This window comes from Ammospiza caudacuta, chromosome 3 (genome assembly GCF_027887145.1).
Source record: "Ammospiza caudacuta isolate bAmmCau1 chromosome 3, bAmmCau1.pri, whole genome shotgun sequence".
NCBI classification, from domain to species: domain Eukaryota; kingdom Metazoa; phylum Chordata; class Aves; order Passeriformes; family Passerellidae; genus Ammospiza; species Ammospiza caudacuta.
The window spans coordinates 40,461,012-40,479,150 of NC_080595.1; the positions used below are offsets into that span (position 1 = coordinate 40,461,012).

At 42.4% G+C, this 18,139-nt stretch overlaps 2 protein-coding genes across 2 annotated transcripts in view; one reads left to right on the forward strand and one right to left on the reverse strand.

The window, feature by feature from the left end:
* The window catches only part of MAP3K4 (mitogen-activated protein kinase kinase kinase 4), a 63,201-nt gene extending 50,533 nt beyond the window's left edge, over window positions 1-12,668 (forward strand). Inside the window, exons 22-27 of the mRNA XM_058801013.1 lie at window positions 1,815-1,931; window positions 3,337-3,496; window positions 10,021-10,143; window positions 10,681-10,787; window positions 10,994-11,173; window positions 12,125-12,668. Of these exons, the coding sequence (XP_058656996.1) occupies window positions 1,815-1,931; window positions 3,337-3,496; window positions 10,021-10,143; window positions 10,681-10,787; window positions 10,994-11,173; window positions 12,125-12,145 (708 nt within the window). The 3' untranslated portion in view covers window positions 12,146-12,668. The remainder of the gene's footprint in view (window positions 1-1,814; window positions 1,932-3,336; window positions 3,497-10,020; window positions 10,144-10,680; window positions 10,788-10,993; window positions 11,174-12,124) is intronic.
* A 1,151-nt stretch (window positions 12,669-13,819) lies between these two features.
* AGPAT4 (1-acylglycerol-3-phosphate O-acyltransferase 4) overlaps window positions 13,820-18,139 on the reverse strand; it is a 68,778-nt gene continuing 64,458 nt past the window's right edge. The window contains exon 10 of the mRNA XM_058801752.1: window positions 13,820-16,398. Within this exon, the coding sequence (XP_058657735.1) occupies window positions 16,307-16,398 (92 nt within the window). The 3' untranslated portion in view covers window positions 13,820-16,306. The remainder of the gene's footprint in view (window positions 16,399-18,139) is intronic.

Below are 18,139 nucleotides of genomic sequence, written 5' to 3' on the forward strand. Positions count from 1 at the left end.
ACTGTGGCAACCACTGGATGTTGCAGCAGTTACATTTCATGAGCCACTGCTTACACACACACACACACACACACACACACACACACACACACACAATATGTGTGTCACCTCCAAGGTGTGGAAAAGCATGACTGGGCTTGTGGTTAACTTCTTGTACCATACTCTTGTCACTGACTAATACCAACACTTGAGATTTTGTTGCTGTTTTTTTTTTTCTCCTGATGAAATAACATTTTTCCTCCCCATCAGCTGCACTCTGTTTCTGTAATTCAAAGTTGCTTTCTAGGTGCAGGTGCTCTTTACAGATCAACATGTGTGTGCTCTTTAGCAGAAGCTGAAGTAAGCTCATAAATAGATCTTTGAGAAATGTTTGTTTCACTAGGTATTGAAGTGAAGGGAGACAACCCATCTTTGTTGATCAGCATCGAGCTCCATTTTATTGATCCAAAATGCAGGTTTTTATAACTGTGTTAATTAGGCTCATACATATTGCAAAACTCGAGCTCCCGATAGGCTACAGAGCAAACACTAACCCCTCCTTTTGTTTTCAATACCTGTGGTTTGTTATTGAAACCAAGATTTATTTTCTCACCCTGTTATGAAAGTTCTCAAGGCCTCCATGTTATTGAAGACAGGCTTGAGAACTTAGCTGTTTACAGAAACAGGCTGTGAGAATTTGCTACTCACAGCTGCCTTTAAGGCCATTTCTGAGCAGAATTCTCCAACAACTAGGCTTGAATGAAAACTGTTTGCAACTTCCAAATAAAAGGCTTTTCTGGATTTCTTTAAGAATAATTTGGGGAAAGTTAGATTTTTTTTTTTTTTTAACTGGTTAAGGACACTGCATTCCTCTGCCCTTGCACCAATGACACTGTGGTTGTATTACCTCATCCACAGTGTCATTAAAATGACTTCAGATTATAGTGGACAAGCTTTACTACAAATACATAGTATTGCAACTATGCATTAGGGAATATGTAAAATACTTGAATATCATTTGACACCTTTTTGTAATCTTCATGTATTTAATTATACCACTGCTTGAGTACAAACTGTACCCTGGAATTGTTACACAGAATGTAGCAATCATAACATCCTAGCAGCTGAGGGCAATATTTCCTTCAGTGCAATTATGTGCATTTATTTCTTTAGCAGTTGTCCTGCACTCAGTTAATGAAGCTTCTGTTTTTAACAATGTGGTAAAAGTAGCATCTTCCATAAATTGCAATTCATCTTGCTTATCTTTGCACAGTTAGAAGCTTTAGATCATATTTCAGAGCACCTGATAATGTTTTTCCTCACTGAATAGTCCATCACAGTATAAGAGAAATAATGAAAACTTGTTTCTTGCAGCTGCCCTGTTCTCAGTGGATAAACCCCTCAAAGAGATCACTTAGACTCTCTGGTGATGAAGTACCTGGCAAAAAACCTTTGTTGAATGATAGCTCTCTGTGACATTGCTTTCAGATTTTCTTGTATTGTGTCTGTCTACCACACTTAAGCTAGAAGGCAAGCACAGAAGAAATACATATGTGCACACGAGTGTATTGGCACATTTAAGTAACATAATTTTGCTCTTATAAAGTTTCTAAGTCATCATAGTTGTAGGTAATTTTCCAGAAATAGCTCAGTGTGCTTTATATTTGTTTCAGTTTGGGGATGGAAAGGGGTAATTTGGGGCTTTTTGTGTGAAGTGGTATTTAACAACAATAACAAAAGCTTTTTGTTGTGTTTGAGTTTAGGATAGGTTGTTTGCTTTTTTGTTCCTTATTAATTTGAAATAGCATCAAAACAATGACAAATCTTTCTTGCAGATAAGATTTCAACCTAATGATCACAAAACCATCAAAGAAACAGCTGATGAGCTGAAGATTTTTGAAGGCATCAAACACCCTAATCTGGTTCGTTATTTTGGTGTGGAGCTCCACAGGGTAAGAAAACATAAATTATTGGGGCTTTTTTTACAAGGCAGAGAGAAAATTTTAAGAAGCTTTGTATTATTGGAGGTTTTTACATGAGAACATTCTAGTTAATCTTGTCTGGTTATCTCTGTGAATAGCAGTGTGTCTTTATTCCTCTGGATATTGAGGTCTCTGAAACATAGTTAGGAGAGACTTTTTGGAACTGGTACATAAACAGAGGAGGCTTAAAATAAGTGAATAGAGTGAGTAATGCTGGAACTATTCTATGCTGCTCCTCTGAACTGGTCTAAAAGCAAGTTTAACCATATATGGTATGGTAGCTCCTGTATGTAGATAAAGACTAGACAGCCTAAAACCCGTCCCTGTTAGCAGCAAAGGTTGTATTGTACTTGTATTGTATCATGTTGATTCCTGGAAAAATCTTCTGCTGGCATTTAAATATTGATTCCAGCCAAGTGTTGGAATTTGGCTAGCATCTCTTCAAAAGGAAAAAGCAAGTTTTCATGCTTGAGCAGCAGAACTAATGAAGTGTATTTTTCTGTGGAGTTGGATTCCAGAGTTGTGTGCTGGGATACCCAACTTCTTACTACTATCTGCTTTCCACATGCTCTTCCCACTTGTGAGTCTCAAGTCCTCATGTCTTGCTGGAAAGTGCTGCTTGGATTTGACTGGTTTGCTCAATATGGAAAAAGTTGTTTTGGTGACCCATTGTTGGTTTAGAAGGGGACATAGGCTGCTTTCTGCAGCAGTTCTCTATTTGAGACACAAATTTGGGTGTCTGTGCCACTGGGTCATTGGTTTCTTGGACTAGATTCTAAATGTCTTTGGTATCTTTGCCATCTTTTTATATTAATTCAGTCTGTTTGAAATCAGATGGGCTTGGAGACAGAGTGGGAGCAGAAACCTAATTTTTTCCTTAAAGTGAGTTAGAGTTGGCATGCTTGTTCAAGCCACAGCAAAGAACAAAAAAACTTGCCCATTTCAAGCAGTCAACACATGATGATGCAGGAACTGAGACAGAGCAAAGGGATTAAAAAACAAGCCCAAAACATAAATTTTGTGCCCTTTTCCACCCCCTTCTCTAAATAAGAAAGAATCTCTATAAATTCCTGTGAAATACACCTGCAGGGTTTCCAAAGTGTCTGTCATTTGCCTGATGCCAAAGCACTGTATTTTTATACCACCAGATAGTCTCAGTTATGTACAAATGATGCAGCTAGGCATGTAGCAGAGAGTTTCCATAGCTGTGCAATAGAATATTAGATATTTCATGGTAAGTGATACTTTCATGAAGACATTACATGATACTTTATTTCATGAACAGTGAAGGATGTAGGGAAAACTGTATCTTAATTCAGTGCTTAAAGTATAAAGAAATTATACCAAATGAAATCTGGTTTGTTTCCCAAAACAGGAAGAAATGTACATCTTCATGGAGTACTGTGATGAGGGCACTCTGGAGGAGGTATCCAAACTGGGCCTTCAGGAGCATGTCATTAGGCTGTACACAAAGCAGATCACCGTTGCTATCAATGTGCTGCATGAACATGGTATTGTTCATCGAGACATTAAAGGTAATGTTGACCAAAAAGGTAATGTTGTTGTTTCAGTGTGGTAGATGAGAGCAGGGGGAAGGATTGGGGCATGTATTTGCATATTTAATGTGCAGTTTCTATGCAGCCATTATTTGCATAAAGCCTTCTATTAAGTTTTCAGTTTACAAGCCATTGGATAGTTTCATGCTTTTTCTTTTACATGTAGATTGTAAAAAACATTCACAATTGTCATTTCAAACTCATAAATTTTGCCCATGATTTATATAGTTTTTTTAGAGGTTGTTAAGATTATTGGGGATTTATCTAAACTCAGTTATTAGTCCTTGCAGTTTTAGCACTAATGTACTGAGTTATGTAATGCTGTGTTCCTTCTTGTCTGTGCAAATAAGTGGCGTTTTCTGGAGCTGACAGGCAGTGTACAGTGCTAGAGTTATGCATCAGAACTTTTCCTTGTGATTCCATTTTACCAAAGAGTTTTGGAATTTCAGATGAATGGCTGATTAAACTTCGTAACAAAACTGTTGTTAAAAGCACTTAAGTGATTTTAGGATATCCCTTTATCTAGTGTTTTTTCCATACATTTATCTTCTCGTGCCTGGCTGTCAGCATTTGCGTACGTAATTAGCAGACAGAAACTGCAGTAACCAAAGGGGGGTTGGGCTTGGCATTTAAGATACCCAGTGTCAGTCCTCATTTCAGGTTCATTTTTCTTTTTCTGCGCCTTCCAACAACATCCTCCATGTCTGGTTATCTTGGTTTTGTTAGTCTGGCATATTTGGCTCACCGGTGGCAGGAGACTTAGGCGAAGGTAGGGGAAGCAATGCACACGATATGTGTGCCCTGTGAATGCTCATTTTGTGCCAAGGCAGTGCAACCCAACGATGCTGGGTTTCTATGTCCCTCTTGCTCACAGGGTTTTGAATCACCGCAGCAGTGTAGGAGCTTCCCAGTTGCTCTTGGTCCTTTGGCCTCGTGCTTCTCATTTGGGAAAAGAACTATCTACGATCCAGAGGCCTTCCACCCAGGTAGGCCACTCTTGAGTCAGTTTTGGCTTTTTTTTTCTAGAAAACACTTTCCCTCACTCCCATTCCCCAGCAATCTTACCTTTTCTGGTTCTCCTTCCTCACCAAAGGTTTCTCTCCAGTTGTGGATTTCCCTTTGTGCTTTTCACAGTTCTCTCCTTGCCCTTTTCTTGATCATTCCTTGTCCAGGTTCTGCTTAGCTGGATTATGCTCTCCTGGAAGCTCGTTGTGATCAAAATCCAAAGCTGGCTGAAGGGATTTCTTTTGTGCTGCTCAGTGTCATTGCTGATATCTGGATATATTTCCAAATAGGTCTTCTGCTCTTCAGGGAAACACATGGAGTGAGAAAAGCTGATTAACAGAGCTGTAATGTTGTGTTACCTGAGAGCATTTCTGTTGCAACAGGTTCCTTATGTCAAATGTTAGAGTGTTTCTTGAGAATAACAGAGGGTCACTGCAGGCACTTCTGTGTGTAGACCTTCCTGAAGCTCCATGGCAGAATATAAAGACAGACCACAGAGGGTATTTTTATAAAGGTTACTTGATGCATTGGAAGTCTTTTGCTCATTGACTTCCTTTATGCTGACATTGCATCCCCAAGTTTTCAGGATAACAGCAGTAAAGAACACTCTAATCTTAATTTTATCTCTTGGGTAGACTGGTACTCTTAATTTTCTGATAGGGAAGAGTGACATTCAGACTGTTAAAACTACTTTCCTATGAAAATCTTGCTGTCAGATCACACTAGATCTCTCATGGCCAGTTTGTTTAACATCACCATCAATCTGTTTCTTTTAGCAGCAGATAAGCAATTCTTACAACGATTGTTTATCTGTATCCTGCAAGACAGCTGTACTTGGTGTCTGCAAGTACCTTGTGCTCAAAAATAGACTTTTGGTTAGTAGTGTCCCGTTGAGCCACCTTTGTCTTTCAGATGCTGTCATGGCATCCAGCTCTGTATGGGTAAAACACAAAGCAAGATAGAGCTGCCAAAACCATTTTTCAGCCTGTGGTGGTGAGGGCAGACCGAGGGCTGTGTTGGATGTTTATTGCATTTGGCTGCACTGCTTTTGCTTAATCTGCATCATTGTGAAAAGCAGGTGGTGCTGGTCTGTAGCAGGAGACTTTTTAATCTCTATTCTGGGTATTGAATTTTAATTCCTGTGGCTAAGCTCAGTTTCCTTGGTTAGAACTGTTTCACTTTGTAAGGAAACTGTTCCGGTCAGTGATGCAGGATGATGGAATGTTTAATGCTGGAGGGAACATGTGGACATCTCTGAGCCCTCTGTCCTAAACAGGGCCAGCCTTAGTATCAGATCCAATGTCAGATCAGATTGCTCAGGACATTGTTGAGGTGAGATATATGGGCATCTCCAGGGATGGAGATGCCCTGTTCCAATGACTGACCTATCCCCACTGTGAAAAGCTTTTCCCTGATAGCTCCCTGGAATCTGCAGAGGTTGCTGTTGTATCCATTGCTGCATGACCATTTCACAGAGTGCCTTTGAGGGGAAAAATCTGTTTCTACAGTCTTGCTGTCCTCCTGTTAAACAGCAGTAAATCCCCTGCACACACACTCCCCTGAGCATCCCTTCTTCAAGCAGAGCAAGCCCATCTCACAGCCTTTCCTGGTCCATTGGGTGCACCAGCCCTCTGAACATCTTGACGCCACTGTCCTGGGTTTGCTCCAGTGTGTCATTGTCCCTCTTGTGCTGGAGAGCCTAAAAACAAGACACAGCACTCAAGGTGTGACCTCAGAAGGGCTGAATTGAGAGGAATTAATGAGGCCATGCCTGGTGGAGTCCCTTCAGGAGAGAAGGGCATGTTCTTGAAGACTCCTTGGATGAATACAGAAAATAAAAGGATTGTATCTGAAACTTTACCAAATCAGAAACCTCGAATGAGATGCTCTATACAAAAAAGTCTTCATCTAACTGCTGCTGTAGTATTGTCTTCTTGTAACCTTGTTGTTTGCTCAAAACCTTGTGAAACTCAAAGCTTCTGCAATCCTGTCTTCCTGATGAGCACAAAGGAAGGAATGTCATTCACCAAGAGCTGGAAAACTGCAACAGGACACTGTGAGCATGTGTCATGCTCTCTAAGAGACTGAGAAGGAGAGTATGCATGCGGAAGCTGATTTTCTCATCCAAGGGTAGCATTTGGCCTGCTTGTTTCTTGAATGAAGTTGGCTGCTGCACTGCTTAAGCACTGGCTGTGGAATTTCTGAGCTGCCTCTTTTTCTGGAATTACAGCACAGCCTTTAGTGGGGCTTTTTGTGCTGCTCCATGGACTCACAGGATTTCCACCAAAACCTTTGGACTATCGGGCTAGTGCAGTTTTCACTGTTCTTACTATGGGGCTGATTTGACAGAGGTACAGGGCATGAAACTTGAGTTTAAATGCTTTAGGTTTTGGCTGCTGTAGCAGGAGTGTGGCTTTTGACACCGTCTCTTCACAGCGTGCCCAGGAGCAGCTGTGGTGTACCAGCCCAGGAGGGCTGTGCACAACTGGGCAACTTCCTGCCAAGTGCATCCAGTGGTGGTGCTTCAGGCAGTGCATGTGTAAGGGGAAGGAAGGAACAGATGGGAGTGGTCTCTTTCTGCCATTTCACTCATGGTCTTTGGTTTTATTTTGCCTGTTAACCATGTGGATGGGAGTTCCGTTCCATTCCCAGTGGTGCTAACTGCCAAGGGTAAAAAGGCATCGGGCGTCTCCAAAGTACTGACCTCTTGTCCACTCTTCTTACACGGGTCCTGCTGCATCTGTGCAGGTTTCATTTACTGCTTTTAAAGACTCCTCCTACAGCCTGGCCTTGGTTTCTGAACAAGCAGTTTACAGGCAGGCTCCAGTGATAACCACAGCGGTGGAAGCTGACAGAAAGTGTCTGCAACATGAGTCTTCAAGTGCTGTCTCTGGCTTCTTGCTGAAACTTTGGTTCAGTGCTTTATTCCATGTGACTGTTCCAAGGGCTTTCAGGAAAAGGGCTCACAGGAGCTTTCACGTCAATACTTAGGCTAAATTGTCATTAGTTTTTATTAAAAGGTATAAACTCTAGTTTGCAAGACCTTGGAAGAAGGTTTTGAACTGCATTAAACTAAACTATTCCAGTAGCCTAAATTCAGCACTGCCGGGCTCCACCCACAGTAGTAGTTGGAAACTTCTGTGAAATTCTCATGTTGCTTTCTTGAGGAATGGAGACACAGGTTTCCAGCACATCCTTGGAAAAGTGTTTGCTAGTGAGGACTGTTTTTCCTAAGCTTTTTTCTTTAGGCTAAGTGTACCTGCTTTCTATTTGACAAGCAACTGCTTGGAAACATTGGAAGAGCAGTTGACAGTTCAAAGGAAGAAGCTGTTGCTCTCCTAATGCATTGCCCATACTTAGTGTCTCATCAAGCAGCTTTCTTGCATTGCTTTGTGTCTTTCTGGATCTTTCATTCAAGGAGCTGAGGGATGGTCTACCCAACTCCATTACACACACTGTGATTGCAGGGTGACATAGATCCCACTGATGGCAAACTGCAGAATCTATTGAAAGAATTCTGGAGGATGTGCAAGCATCTGACTCCCAGAAGTGGAAAACCATTGCACAAAATGCGGAGATGAGTTGTATTCCCTGAACATTAATTCTTTCAGGACTTGTAACTAAAGGTTGGAATTTACTTCTGTTAGTGATTTTGCTCATCCATCAATTGCTGTTCTATGTAACACCTCTGGGACTAAATAGTTACCAACTATTGTCAGAGTAGTCAGAGGGAGTCCTTTGAGAAATGGGCAGGGTTTTGGCATCATTGACCTGCACTGCCTTTTTTTGACTTGAGCTTTTTGAGGATTCTTTGTATTCTTTATGAATATCTTGGGGATGCCCAACCAAGTGAATGGGAAAAGGCTATTAGCTAAAACTAACACAAAGGAGGAGCAGCCAAGAATTTCTGTACTGCTCAAGGTGGAACAAAAGTGAGAAACTTTGAAAGGTTCTATTGAGATGAGCCACTTTTGAATGAAACTTTTGCATGACATGAGAAGAGGCTGTGTGTAGTGAAATCCCCACTGTCTGCCTACTCCTAGAGTAGGTGAGCAGTTTGTTTTGTGCATACTATCCATCTTTCCTCAAGAAAGGCCACAGCTGAAGCTCTGTTTCTGCCAGGTGATACTTGTGCTTTCATTGTGATACTTGCAGAGTCCAGAATGTGGCCTGATACAAGGGGCTCCTTCTGCTCTACCTGTTTTCTGTTGCTGTCAAAACGAATATTTTGGCAGGATGTTGAATGAAAGAAAACAGGTTGTCAAAACCACTTGGTTTATTTTGTATTGTTCTGTTGAGTAACTGACTTGAAGCCACTTGCAGATTCCCCTTGGAGATTTTTAACTATGCTAGGGAAGTTTGTTCTAGTGTAAGCTGCCAGTATAGCAAGTAATTTTAATGGTATCCTCCTCCAGACATTACTCTGAAAGTGCAACAGGAGTAGGCACTTGGTAGTATAAGTAATAAAATGCTCTAAACTCTGTTTTGCAAGTCAGCTGTGACCATAAGGCCATTAAGGTTGGAAACACCTCTAAAATTGAGTCCAACCATGGACAAACCACTACTATGTCAGACAACTAAACCGTGGCACTGAGTGCCATGCCCAGTTGTATCTTGAACACTCCCAGGGATGGTGACTCCACCACCTCCCTGGGCAGCCTATTTCAATGCCTGACCACTCTTTCAGTGAAGAAATTCCTCCTGATGTCCAACCTGAACCTCCCCTGGTGCAGCTTGAGGCCATTTGCTCTCATCCTGTCCCTGGTAGCCTGGTAGAAGAGGCTGCCCCACCTGGCTGCACCCTCCTTTCAGGAGCTGTAGGAGTGATAAGGTCACTCCTGAGCCTGCTCTAATCCAGGCTAAACACCCCCAGCTCCCTCAGCCTCTCCTCACAGGACTTGTGCTCCAAACCCTTCACCTGCTCTGTTGCCCTTCTCTGGACACGCTCCAGCACCTCAATGTCCTTCTTGTAGTGAGGGACACAGAGCTGGACACAGCACTTGAGGTGTGCCCTCACCAGTGCCCAGCAGAGTGGAACAATCCCCACTCCTGCTGGCCACACTGTTTTTATTGACAAGTGTGATATCATCTGTCTTGACTCAGAAGAACTGAAGAGATACTGGTGGGAAGGACATAGCAATGGCTTCTGCCAGGAAGCAGCTTCTTCTGAATTAGTGCTCACAAGGAGAAGCACTGGAATTCCTGAAGAAGTAATTTCTTGTAACGAGCTTGTATGGAAAGCTGTTTAATTTGCCTGCCATACTGCTTTTTTTTTGTTTTTTTTTTTATTTGAACACTTGTCAACTTCCAGTACACTTCATGTTAGCATAAACCCACCAAAACATCTTTAATGTTGTCATATTCCACACTTAATTCACAGGTAAAGATCTAAATGTGAATTCAGCTATTATCCATTGCAACTTCCAAGGCTATATTGAGAAGCCCTCAATTCAGCTCTGGTTTAAACAAGTATGTCCGTGTTTCCTTATGTTTCTTAGGAGCCAACATCTTTCTTACCTCATCTGGACTGATTAAACTAGGAGACTTTGGCTGCTCAGTGAAGCTGAAGAACAATACCCAGACAATGCCTGGAGAAGTGAACAGTACCTTGGGGACTGCAGGTGAGGAAGCTTGTGCTAGGCAGGTACTTGTTTAGTTTCCATAAAGGAAGATACCTCTGCCAGAAGTCTGGAGTAAAACCTTGTGTTTCAGGGAAACTAGATTTAACTTAGCTAGTTTTGTGCTTTACATCCAGAAGCCAAAACAATAAGTGAATGATATAATGTGAGAGTTAAAATCATGTTTGTCTGTAACTACAGAGATGCTGGAACATGTGTTTTCTGGGGTAGTATTTTTCTCTGCAGCCTTACTGAAACTGTACTCTTCACTAAACAGCTGCTTAATAGATTTTCAGAAAATGGCAGTCACTGAAAGCATGTACTGTAACAGCATTTTCAGTATCACTTTTCAAACTGAAAGACAGTTATGCTGAAAACACAACAAAGAACAAGAAACCAGCAAATGGCAAAACTTAGCAAGAAAACCTGAGTAGTAATTCATTGGGTATTTAAAAAGCATTTGGTTTACCCAGTCAGCCACTTGATGTATATGTTCCTTCTGCTGTATGAACTGATGGCATCATATGTGTTGTTCCAAAGCATACATGGCTCCAGAAGTTATCACCAGAGCGAAAGGAGAAGGGCACGGACGTGCAGCAGATATCTGGAGCCTGGGCTGTGTTGTCATAGAGATGGTCACGGGCAAGGTAGGGATGGTTCATGTGCTGGTGAAAAGCAAACTGTTCTTAGCAGTTTTTCTGCAAATTCTGGTCCTATTCTCAGCAGTTTGTCACACTCATGTCTGCAAGGACTGGGATGGATTTTCATTTTCTGGAGCACAGAAATACATGCTCTAGTGGGTAACAAGTTACTCACTATAGCTTGCACTTAGCAATGCTGTCACCTGTTGCAGAGGCCTTGGCATGAATATGAGCACAACTTCCAGATCATGTATAAAGTGGGGATGGGTCATAAACCTCCTATTCCTGACAAAGTGAGCCCAGAAGGGAAAGACTTCCTTTGCCACTGCCTGGAGAGTGACCCAAAGATGAGGTGGACGGCCAGCCAGCTTCTCGATCATCCTTTTGTCAAGGTTTGTCTGATGACTTTGGCTGCAAAAACTGCACATGGGAATGGGGAACAGCTTTTAGTCAGCTTCTTTGTTCTCAGTCATGCCACAGAGGTTGGTACCATGGTGAAGGGCTGCTAGCCAATTGATGCTGTCCAGGAAAAATGGATTGGCAACTTTCCAGAAGCACATGTGTTGTTTCCAGCAAGCATGTGACTATAGGACATGGTGTGCACCATGCAATAAACTTTCACTGCTGTTTTGAAATGCATTATCTTTATGTTAAAAAAGACAAGTCGGGCTCCAACTTGGTGGTAGCTCATTGGATCTGAAGGGCTTTGCAGCAAAAACTTTAGCAAGTACAAATGCATGGGTTTTCAGAGATAAGGGCCCCTCCCTAAAAAGTGAAACCACACACAAGAAGTCTCCTAATCTTCTGTGCAAAGACCTGATTTTCTTTTAAGTTCATACTTAAAGTTAAGGTCATACTGAATGTTTTATCTGGCAGCTGCTGTAACAGTCAGCAGTTCTTGCATGAACTATGGCGTGATGCTTTCCCTAACAACAGGCAAATATTCACAGCTACAAATTGAGCTGTATTAGTAACATCTTTTTTGAAGGAGTAGGAGTGCTGTAGTTCATTGAACTCTGTCTCATTTTCCAGCATAAAGTTGATCACTTTGGTATTCTGATTCAGTAGCAGAGTGTTTGGCATCATCACCCATCCCTCATCAGTGCAGCTGTAGCAGATCCCATCCATCAGAGGTGGACACTGCTTTAGGCACCTAAAGGATGCATGGTAAAAGTGGGAGTGTCAGTACTCCCATACAAACACTTGTAATGCATTACTGTGGAACAAGGAAGAGAAAAAAAAGTTCAAGGTGAAGGTGCTAAAGAAATGGATCCATGATCATCTTGCTGCAGGAGGGAGATGGCTGAGATGGCTGAAGTAATTGCCTTTTGCTTCCTTCGCAGGTTTGCACAGACGAAGAATGAAGTTACTCAATCTCTGGCCTTTTCTATTCTGACAAGATTTGAATCACTACTGTATGTAATATTTACATAAAGACTGTGCTGAGAAACAGTCTGAAAGTTGACCTTAACGAAGACTGCACAAGTGACAGTGTCACTTCCTCTGCTGCTCCTGTACATTTTACCTGGCACATGTTGCTCACGTGACGTGTCCGCAAGTTGGAAGAAGCTGCATGTTCAGTGAAAGTGCCATTACTACTGTATATGGACCAGACCCTTTTGTTCCTTCTCGTGTTTCTCATTTGACTGAGAACTTGTATTGTTAATATGTAGTATTTTTGAACTCTCTAGGTTCAGAAAAATGCTGTAGTGTTATCAGGCGTTATGGACCTTGTTTTTTAATCTGTTTGAGTGCACTGACTGTGAACTTTTACTGGGGTTTTTGTTTATTTGTTTTTGGCAAGCTTCGGATTTGTTATGCACAAGGCTGATTAATGAAATTTAAAAAAAAAAAAAGGTTTTTCTCAATAAATGGTTTATTTTAGGAGATGCTGGTGAAGGGTTTTTCTTCCAAAAGTAAATGTGGGACTGTGCCACATTTTAAACTTTTTACAACATTGGGATGACTGCTAAGCTGAGCTAACTGGAATAAGCTGCTCTTGTATTGCAATAGTGAGTGTTTGTCAAGTTTCAAGATGAGTACTGTGAGATGTTTCTTACACAAGAGGTAAGAGAAGTAAGGTTCCCCCTTTCATCACCTTCTGAGAAAAGAGGGTGATGGGAAATTCCTGACACTGTCTTTTATCTAAGGGACACCTTCCTTCTTGGATGTCTGCACTGAGAACAGGGAGTGCCCTGCATGACATTTTGTCTTCTAGAAGAGAACTGTACAAGCTGATTCTTGTGTTCTGTTTGGCAAAACCAAGAACCTACTGTTACCTTTTAAAAACTGAGTTCTGATCCTGGGCTTTCATTTCCCCACCACACCTCAGTTGTCATCAGCCTCAGAAAAGGAAGAGAGACTAGAAGTGGTTAGCAGTTGGAAGAAATAGCCTGCAATGCATGATCTAGTTGATTTTTTTTTACTTGCTATTACAAATAGGTGACTTAAAACTGTTACTTTTAAACATTAGTGCAAGTTTACATATTTCTGTTACAGCTTCAGACTCAAAATAGGTAATTTAGAATTTTTTAATATTTAGTTTTATATTCTAGTGTCTCGTCTCATCTTAAGCCACAAATTCTTGATTAGTCACATGTGTGGTGAGTTGTCAAGGAGATCCCACAAACTCTGACATTCCTACTTAGGAAAGTATGAACCTTGCTGTGTGTGTCACCTGTGCAGGTATTTATGCCCTCAAAAAATATAATACTAAATTTAAACAAAGACAGCTGTGTGATAGGAGGTACGGTGTCATCCTCAGTAAAGGACTATGAGTACCTGAGGTAGGAGTGTCCCCCCAGCTTGCTGTGTGCTTCATCTGCAGTGTAGCAGAGGTATCTGAGTGAGTTGTGTCCTCGCCTTGTTTCAGGTGCCCTTGAACACCAACAGTGGACAGCTTTTAGTGTGACACAAAGGTGACAAACTCTTACCAGTTTGTTCTTGCCAACCAAAAGAAAACTCATTCACTGCATATTAGCTTTTTATACTTTTATTTTTGTATAAACAAACATTAAGACTAATTTTGTTAAGGCAGTAGTAGAACATACAGTTGCTTGTGGGGATGAGGGGCAAACACTGCTTCCTAATAACCTATGTCATTCTTTTAATACAGTAAACTGGAGAAGTTTAACTTTGGCAAGGACCATTTCTCTGTCTGTCAGTGAGTGCTGGAAGGGCCTCAGTGGTGTGCCAGGACTTGCACAAGTGCTTGGGAGGATGGATCCAGGAGTCACATGTTTTAAGGGCTGGGCCCAGGGAGAGGGGTATGAAATCATCTCATCACTCTTTCAGAAGGATTTACTTGTTTGGTACTTTCCTCTGGGAGAAGGGCACTTGGAGGGAAGGACTAAGATTGATAAGGAATGCCAAATGTCTTCCTTACTGCACGTTAAATGTGTGGCTCTCAGGAAGGCAGAACAGCCTCTGTCACTCCAGGAATATGTATTTGCTGCCCAGAACTGCTCACCTACCACCCTGAGAAAAGGCCACTGGAGGTCACTGGGCCTGCCAGGTAATGTTCACAGTAAAATGCTACCCTGGAGAGGCCTTTCCTTTCTCCCCTCCCACCCATTTTCCAGCTCTTGTGTACAAGTGGCTTCAGGTCTGGCTTGTTAATGCTACTACAGGATGCAATACTCAGTTTTTCACTGTTAAGAGTGTTACAGCAAATAGGGAGCAGGGCATGTGCTTTATTAAACAGCATTGTAAATATTTCATAATTTTCTACTCTTGGGCTCTGAAAACATCTGAGCCCATGTTTCTGTTCATGACACTGAACAATCTGTTCCTGAAAGGTTCAGAACATAAGGAATGCATGCGTACACAAGATGTATGAGGCAAAAAGCCTCCCAAAGCAGTCTCTCACACTGCCTATGCCTTTCTTCATGGTCTAAATGTTACTGCCTCCACTATCCCTCAACTTCAGTTCTTGCTCCATGCTAAAAGCACTACTTGACCTGCTTTTTAGGCTCTGCATATTAAAAAGGTGAGTTTCTAGATTATCTGATGTACTGAATAGCAAATACATATTTCATGGAATAATTAGTACTGTTGTATTAGCCTGTTTCTGGGCTCAGTTTTATTATATGGAAAGAGCCATGTTTTTATACCAGCTGCTAGAGTAAGACTACTTACTTTCTTCACTAAAGACTGTCTGGTTTAGCTCCATGTCAAGTGAATATGGACTGTCTTTGAAAGTGTCAATCACAACCTCCACTGCTCAGTGTCGGGATCTGTAGACTTCAAAAAATTGGGATTTTTTTCCAATCATATTTGCTGTTAGTTAATGTCCCCTGGTTTCCTTTTTTTTTTTTTTTTCCCTGCTTTAAACAGGTTATTTCCAGTAACTTGCAGACCCTTAACTCTAGAAGTTTAAAAACAGGAGGCAGTCCTGAGATCAGTACCAGGAATGTCAGAGCAACCCCCCCTTTCCTCAGAGCTTGGTTCTAGTTTTATTTAATTCAGAAGAGTGTCAAATCAAGACAGACATCAAAAAAAAGTCAGCCATACCCACTGTCCTAGGTCTCTCTCCTAGTTCCCCCTCCTCCCCAGAAGAAAATAATTTACTGTTACTTCAGGCTGGCTGTTATGAGGCACCAAGTAAACTAATTTATCAGAAAAGACAGACAAGCAGGTTAATTAGGATCACAACAGTATGGGTATGGGGCATATTTTGTAATGCACACTTTGCATTATTTCACTACACCATGCCCAGTTATTTTGTTTCCAAAATTGTTAGGATGGCCTGGAATTTTAAGTAGCATTTAAAGCCAAAAGGAATTTTACTACTTCAAGTCTTCCAAACTAAAAATGACATTTACTCTGAAGAATTAGAGTTTTCAGCTATCCCTGGGATGTATGGCCTGGGGAAAGAGGGCAGTGGTAACTCAGCTCTGCTCAGGACACAGAGCCAAACTGTGATCCAGGTTCTGCTGCTGCCAGGCTCTGATGTGTGGCTTTCCAGGCAGGGTCTGGCTGAAGCTCTGAAGGGCCCATGTAGTGCACACTGTGGGAACAGGATCTGCATGTACAAAACTCTGCACTTCTGCCAGCTCAGCAGAGCTGCTTCAGTCCAACACTGCTATAACCAAGCACAGCATCCCACTGTGCTGTGCTTAAACACTGACAGATTATGGTTGTTAAACTGTGTGAGCTACACAACTATCAAGTTTAATCATCTTGTAACAATCTTCTGACATTAAAGCTTGCACGTCTGGTTAATTTCCAGGTAGAGTCTCTTCATACAAGCACACTGGAATTTTTTTTCCTTCAAAACTTAAGACACTTCATAGGAAAACAAACCAACCACACATGTGCAAACCTGTTGTTGAGAGTATACGCAGGAGTGCATCCTTCCAGCGTGTCATCCAGCCCAAACCCCAGAGAAAAACAACAGGAGCACAAATTCAGATATGCACGGCAATTACTCATCCTCGGATCTCACTTGAAGGACCGTGATATGCACTTAAGAGTTTTCAGCAGTTGCATTTGTTCCCTTTGGATTGAAGCATTCTCTGAAGGTGCTACTTTTGTTTCTGCTTGTTGTCATTGTTGCCATAGGTGGAGCCCTTGTTAATCTCCGTAACCCCGATCATCCATCTGACACCGACAGAAGCTGCAAAACAAACCCAGTTAACGCTGCTTGAGGCACGGCCTGCACCTCTGTACTGGTGTAGCAGCATGAAAGAGACCTGGGATGAAAGAGGCATTTGATGCTCCCACACCTCCACATCAACTTATTTGCCTATGGCATCTCATGAAGGAAGGGCCTCAGGCTGGACACATCCCCTCCCATCAGCAGGGCAGAGGCTACAAGGAACAGGATGGCTGTCAGAGGCACAGGCATGCACAGCCCTGCGTGCCAGGGGAAGGGAATTCTGCTGGCTTTCAACAGCCCCTTGTCTGAAAGAGCACCAACAAGTGCAAGGAACTTCCGATCTTGATAAACAAAAAAAAAAAAAGTAAGCTGTGGTATTTGTTGACGGTAGCTCATGAGAAAGTCCATTACAAGAAAACAGGTTAATTTAAAAGATTTTTATAGATGATTCAGTGGTAATAATTTACCATGTGCAAGGATTATTTTATTTATTTATCTGTAGCACTTAAAGTGATTAAGTTGAATGCAGCTTAATCTAAACTCCTTCCCTCACACTTTTGGTTTCTTTGTAAAGGGGCTCTTTACCCAGAATCTGTTATTCCTCAAGGGCCTGCTCAACTACTGTACATGTTCACAACTGCCATGCTTCTTTCAGGCCTAAAGCTATCAGGGAAGTCACAAACATCTTCCCTCTGCTCAGAATGCTTTCCAAACTAAAGGAACCCAAACCAAACAAACCTAGAAAGCCACAGGCCTCCTCTAAAGCCTCCAAATCCCACTGTCTTTCTGACTCATGGTGACTGATGGTGAGGTGCTCTGGATGTCTCATTCCCATCAGCATTTACTTCTCTGAGATGACTCTGGACAAACTCTCACCAGCCAAAGGACTCTTTATGGTTAAGACATGCCTGAGATCACCAAGAGGATCCAGAGGTTTCATCCCACTACCAGGCATCCCTTGTGAACCACAGGGCTGATCCAAGGCCTGGCATTTGCTGCTCTCCAGCCCTGGAAGGGGAGGGCTCTGGCAGCTGGCACAAAGTGCTGCCCTGTGCTTCACCAGCTGCTGTTGGCACACCAGCACGGGCCACAGAGACCCCCACTGCAGACTCCTGCTGTGCAGTCTGACAGCAAATTGGCAGCTTTTCCAGGGCAATGGTAACTGGATGCCAGGGATGAGTGACACGTGATGTGACAGCGTGGCTGGACACTGGGAAGCTGATCTGCCCGTGGGGCTGCCCTCAGGTCCTGTGGATGCCAGGAAAGCAGGGCCTCTCACAGGGGGGGCAGAGCTGTGCAGGGAACAGTCCAGAAAGGGAGCTGGCTCTGAGGGCACTCACTGCCACTGACACTCCACGCAGTGGATAGACACACACACCACTGAGACAAGCAAAGGGCTTCACTCTCACAGACAGACAAGAAAGAAAGAAAACCATCTCTGACATTTAACTGGCCATGAGCTGGGGAACATGAGAAAGATCCAACGTGTAGCCTGCAGTCTGGGATCATAACATAATAGTAAGCACGAAATCATTAAGATTTTTAACCACAAGGGGTAGAAACAGCATCTGGAGATGGACACAGAGCATAAATAAGAGCAGCTGTTACAGCAGGCACACACCATGCTGGGGACTTCATCCAGTTCCAAGAATGCCTGGACACAAAAAACAACTAGTTCAGCAGTTCAGATGTCCTTTTTTGTCCTTTGCTCCCTGGCAGAAGCTGCCACTGCCTTCTATGCCCATTTCACCTGTAGCCC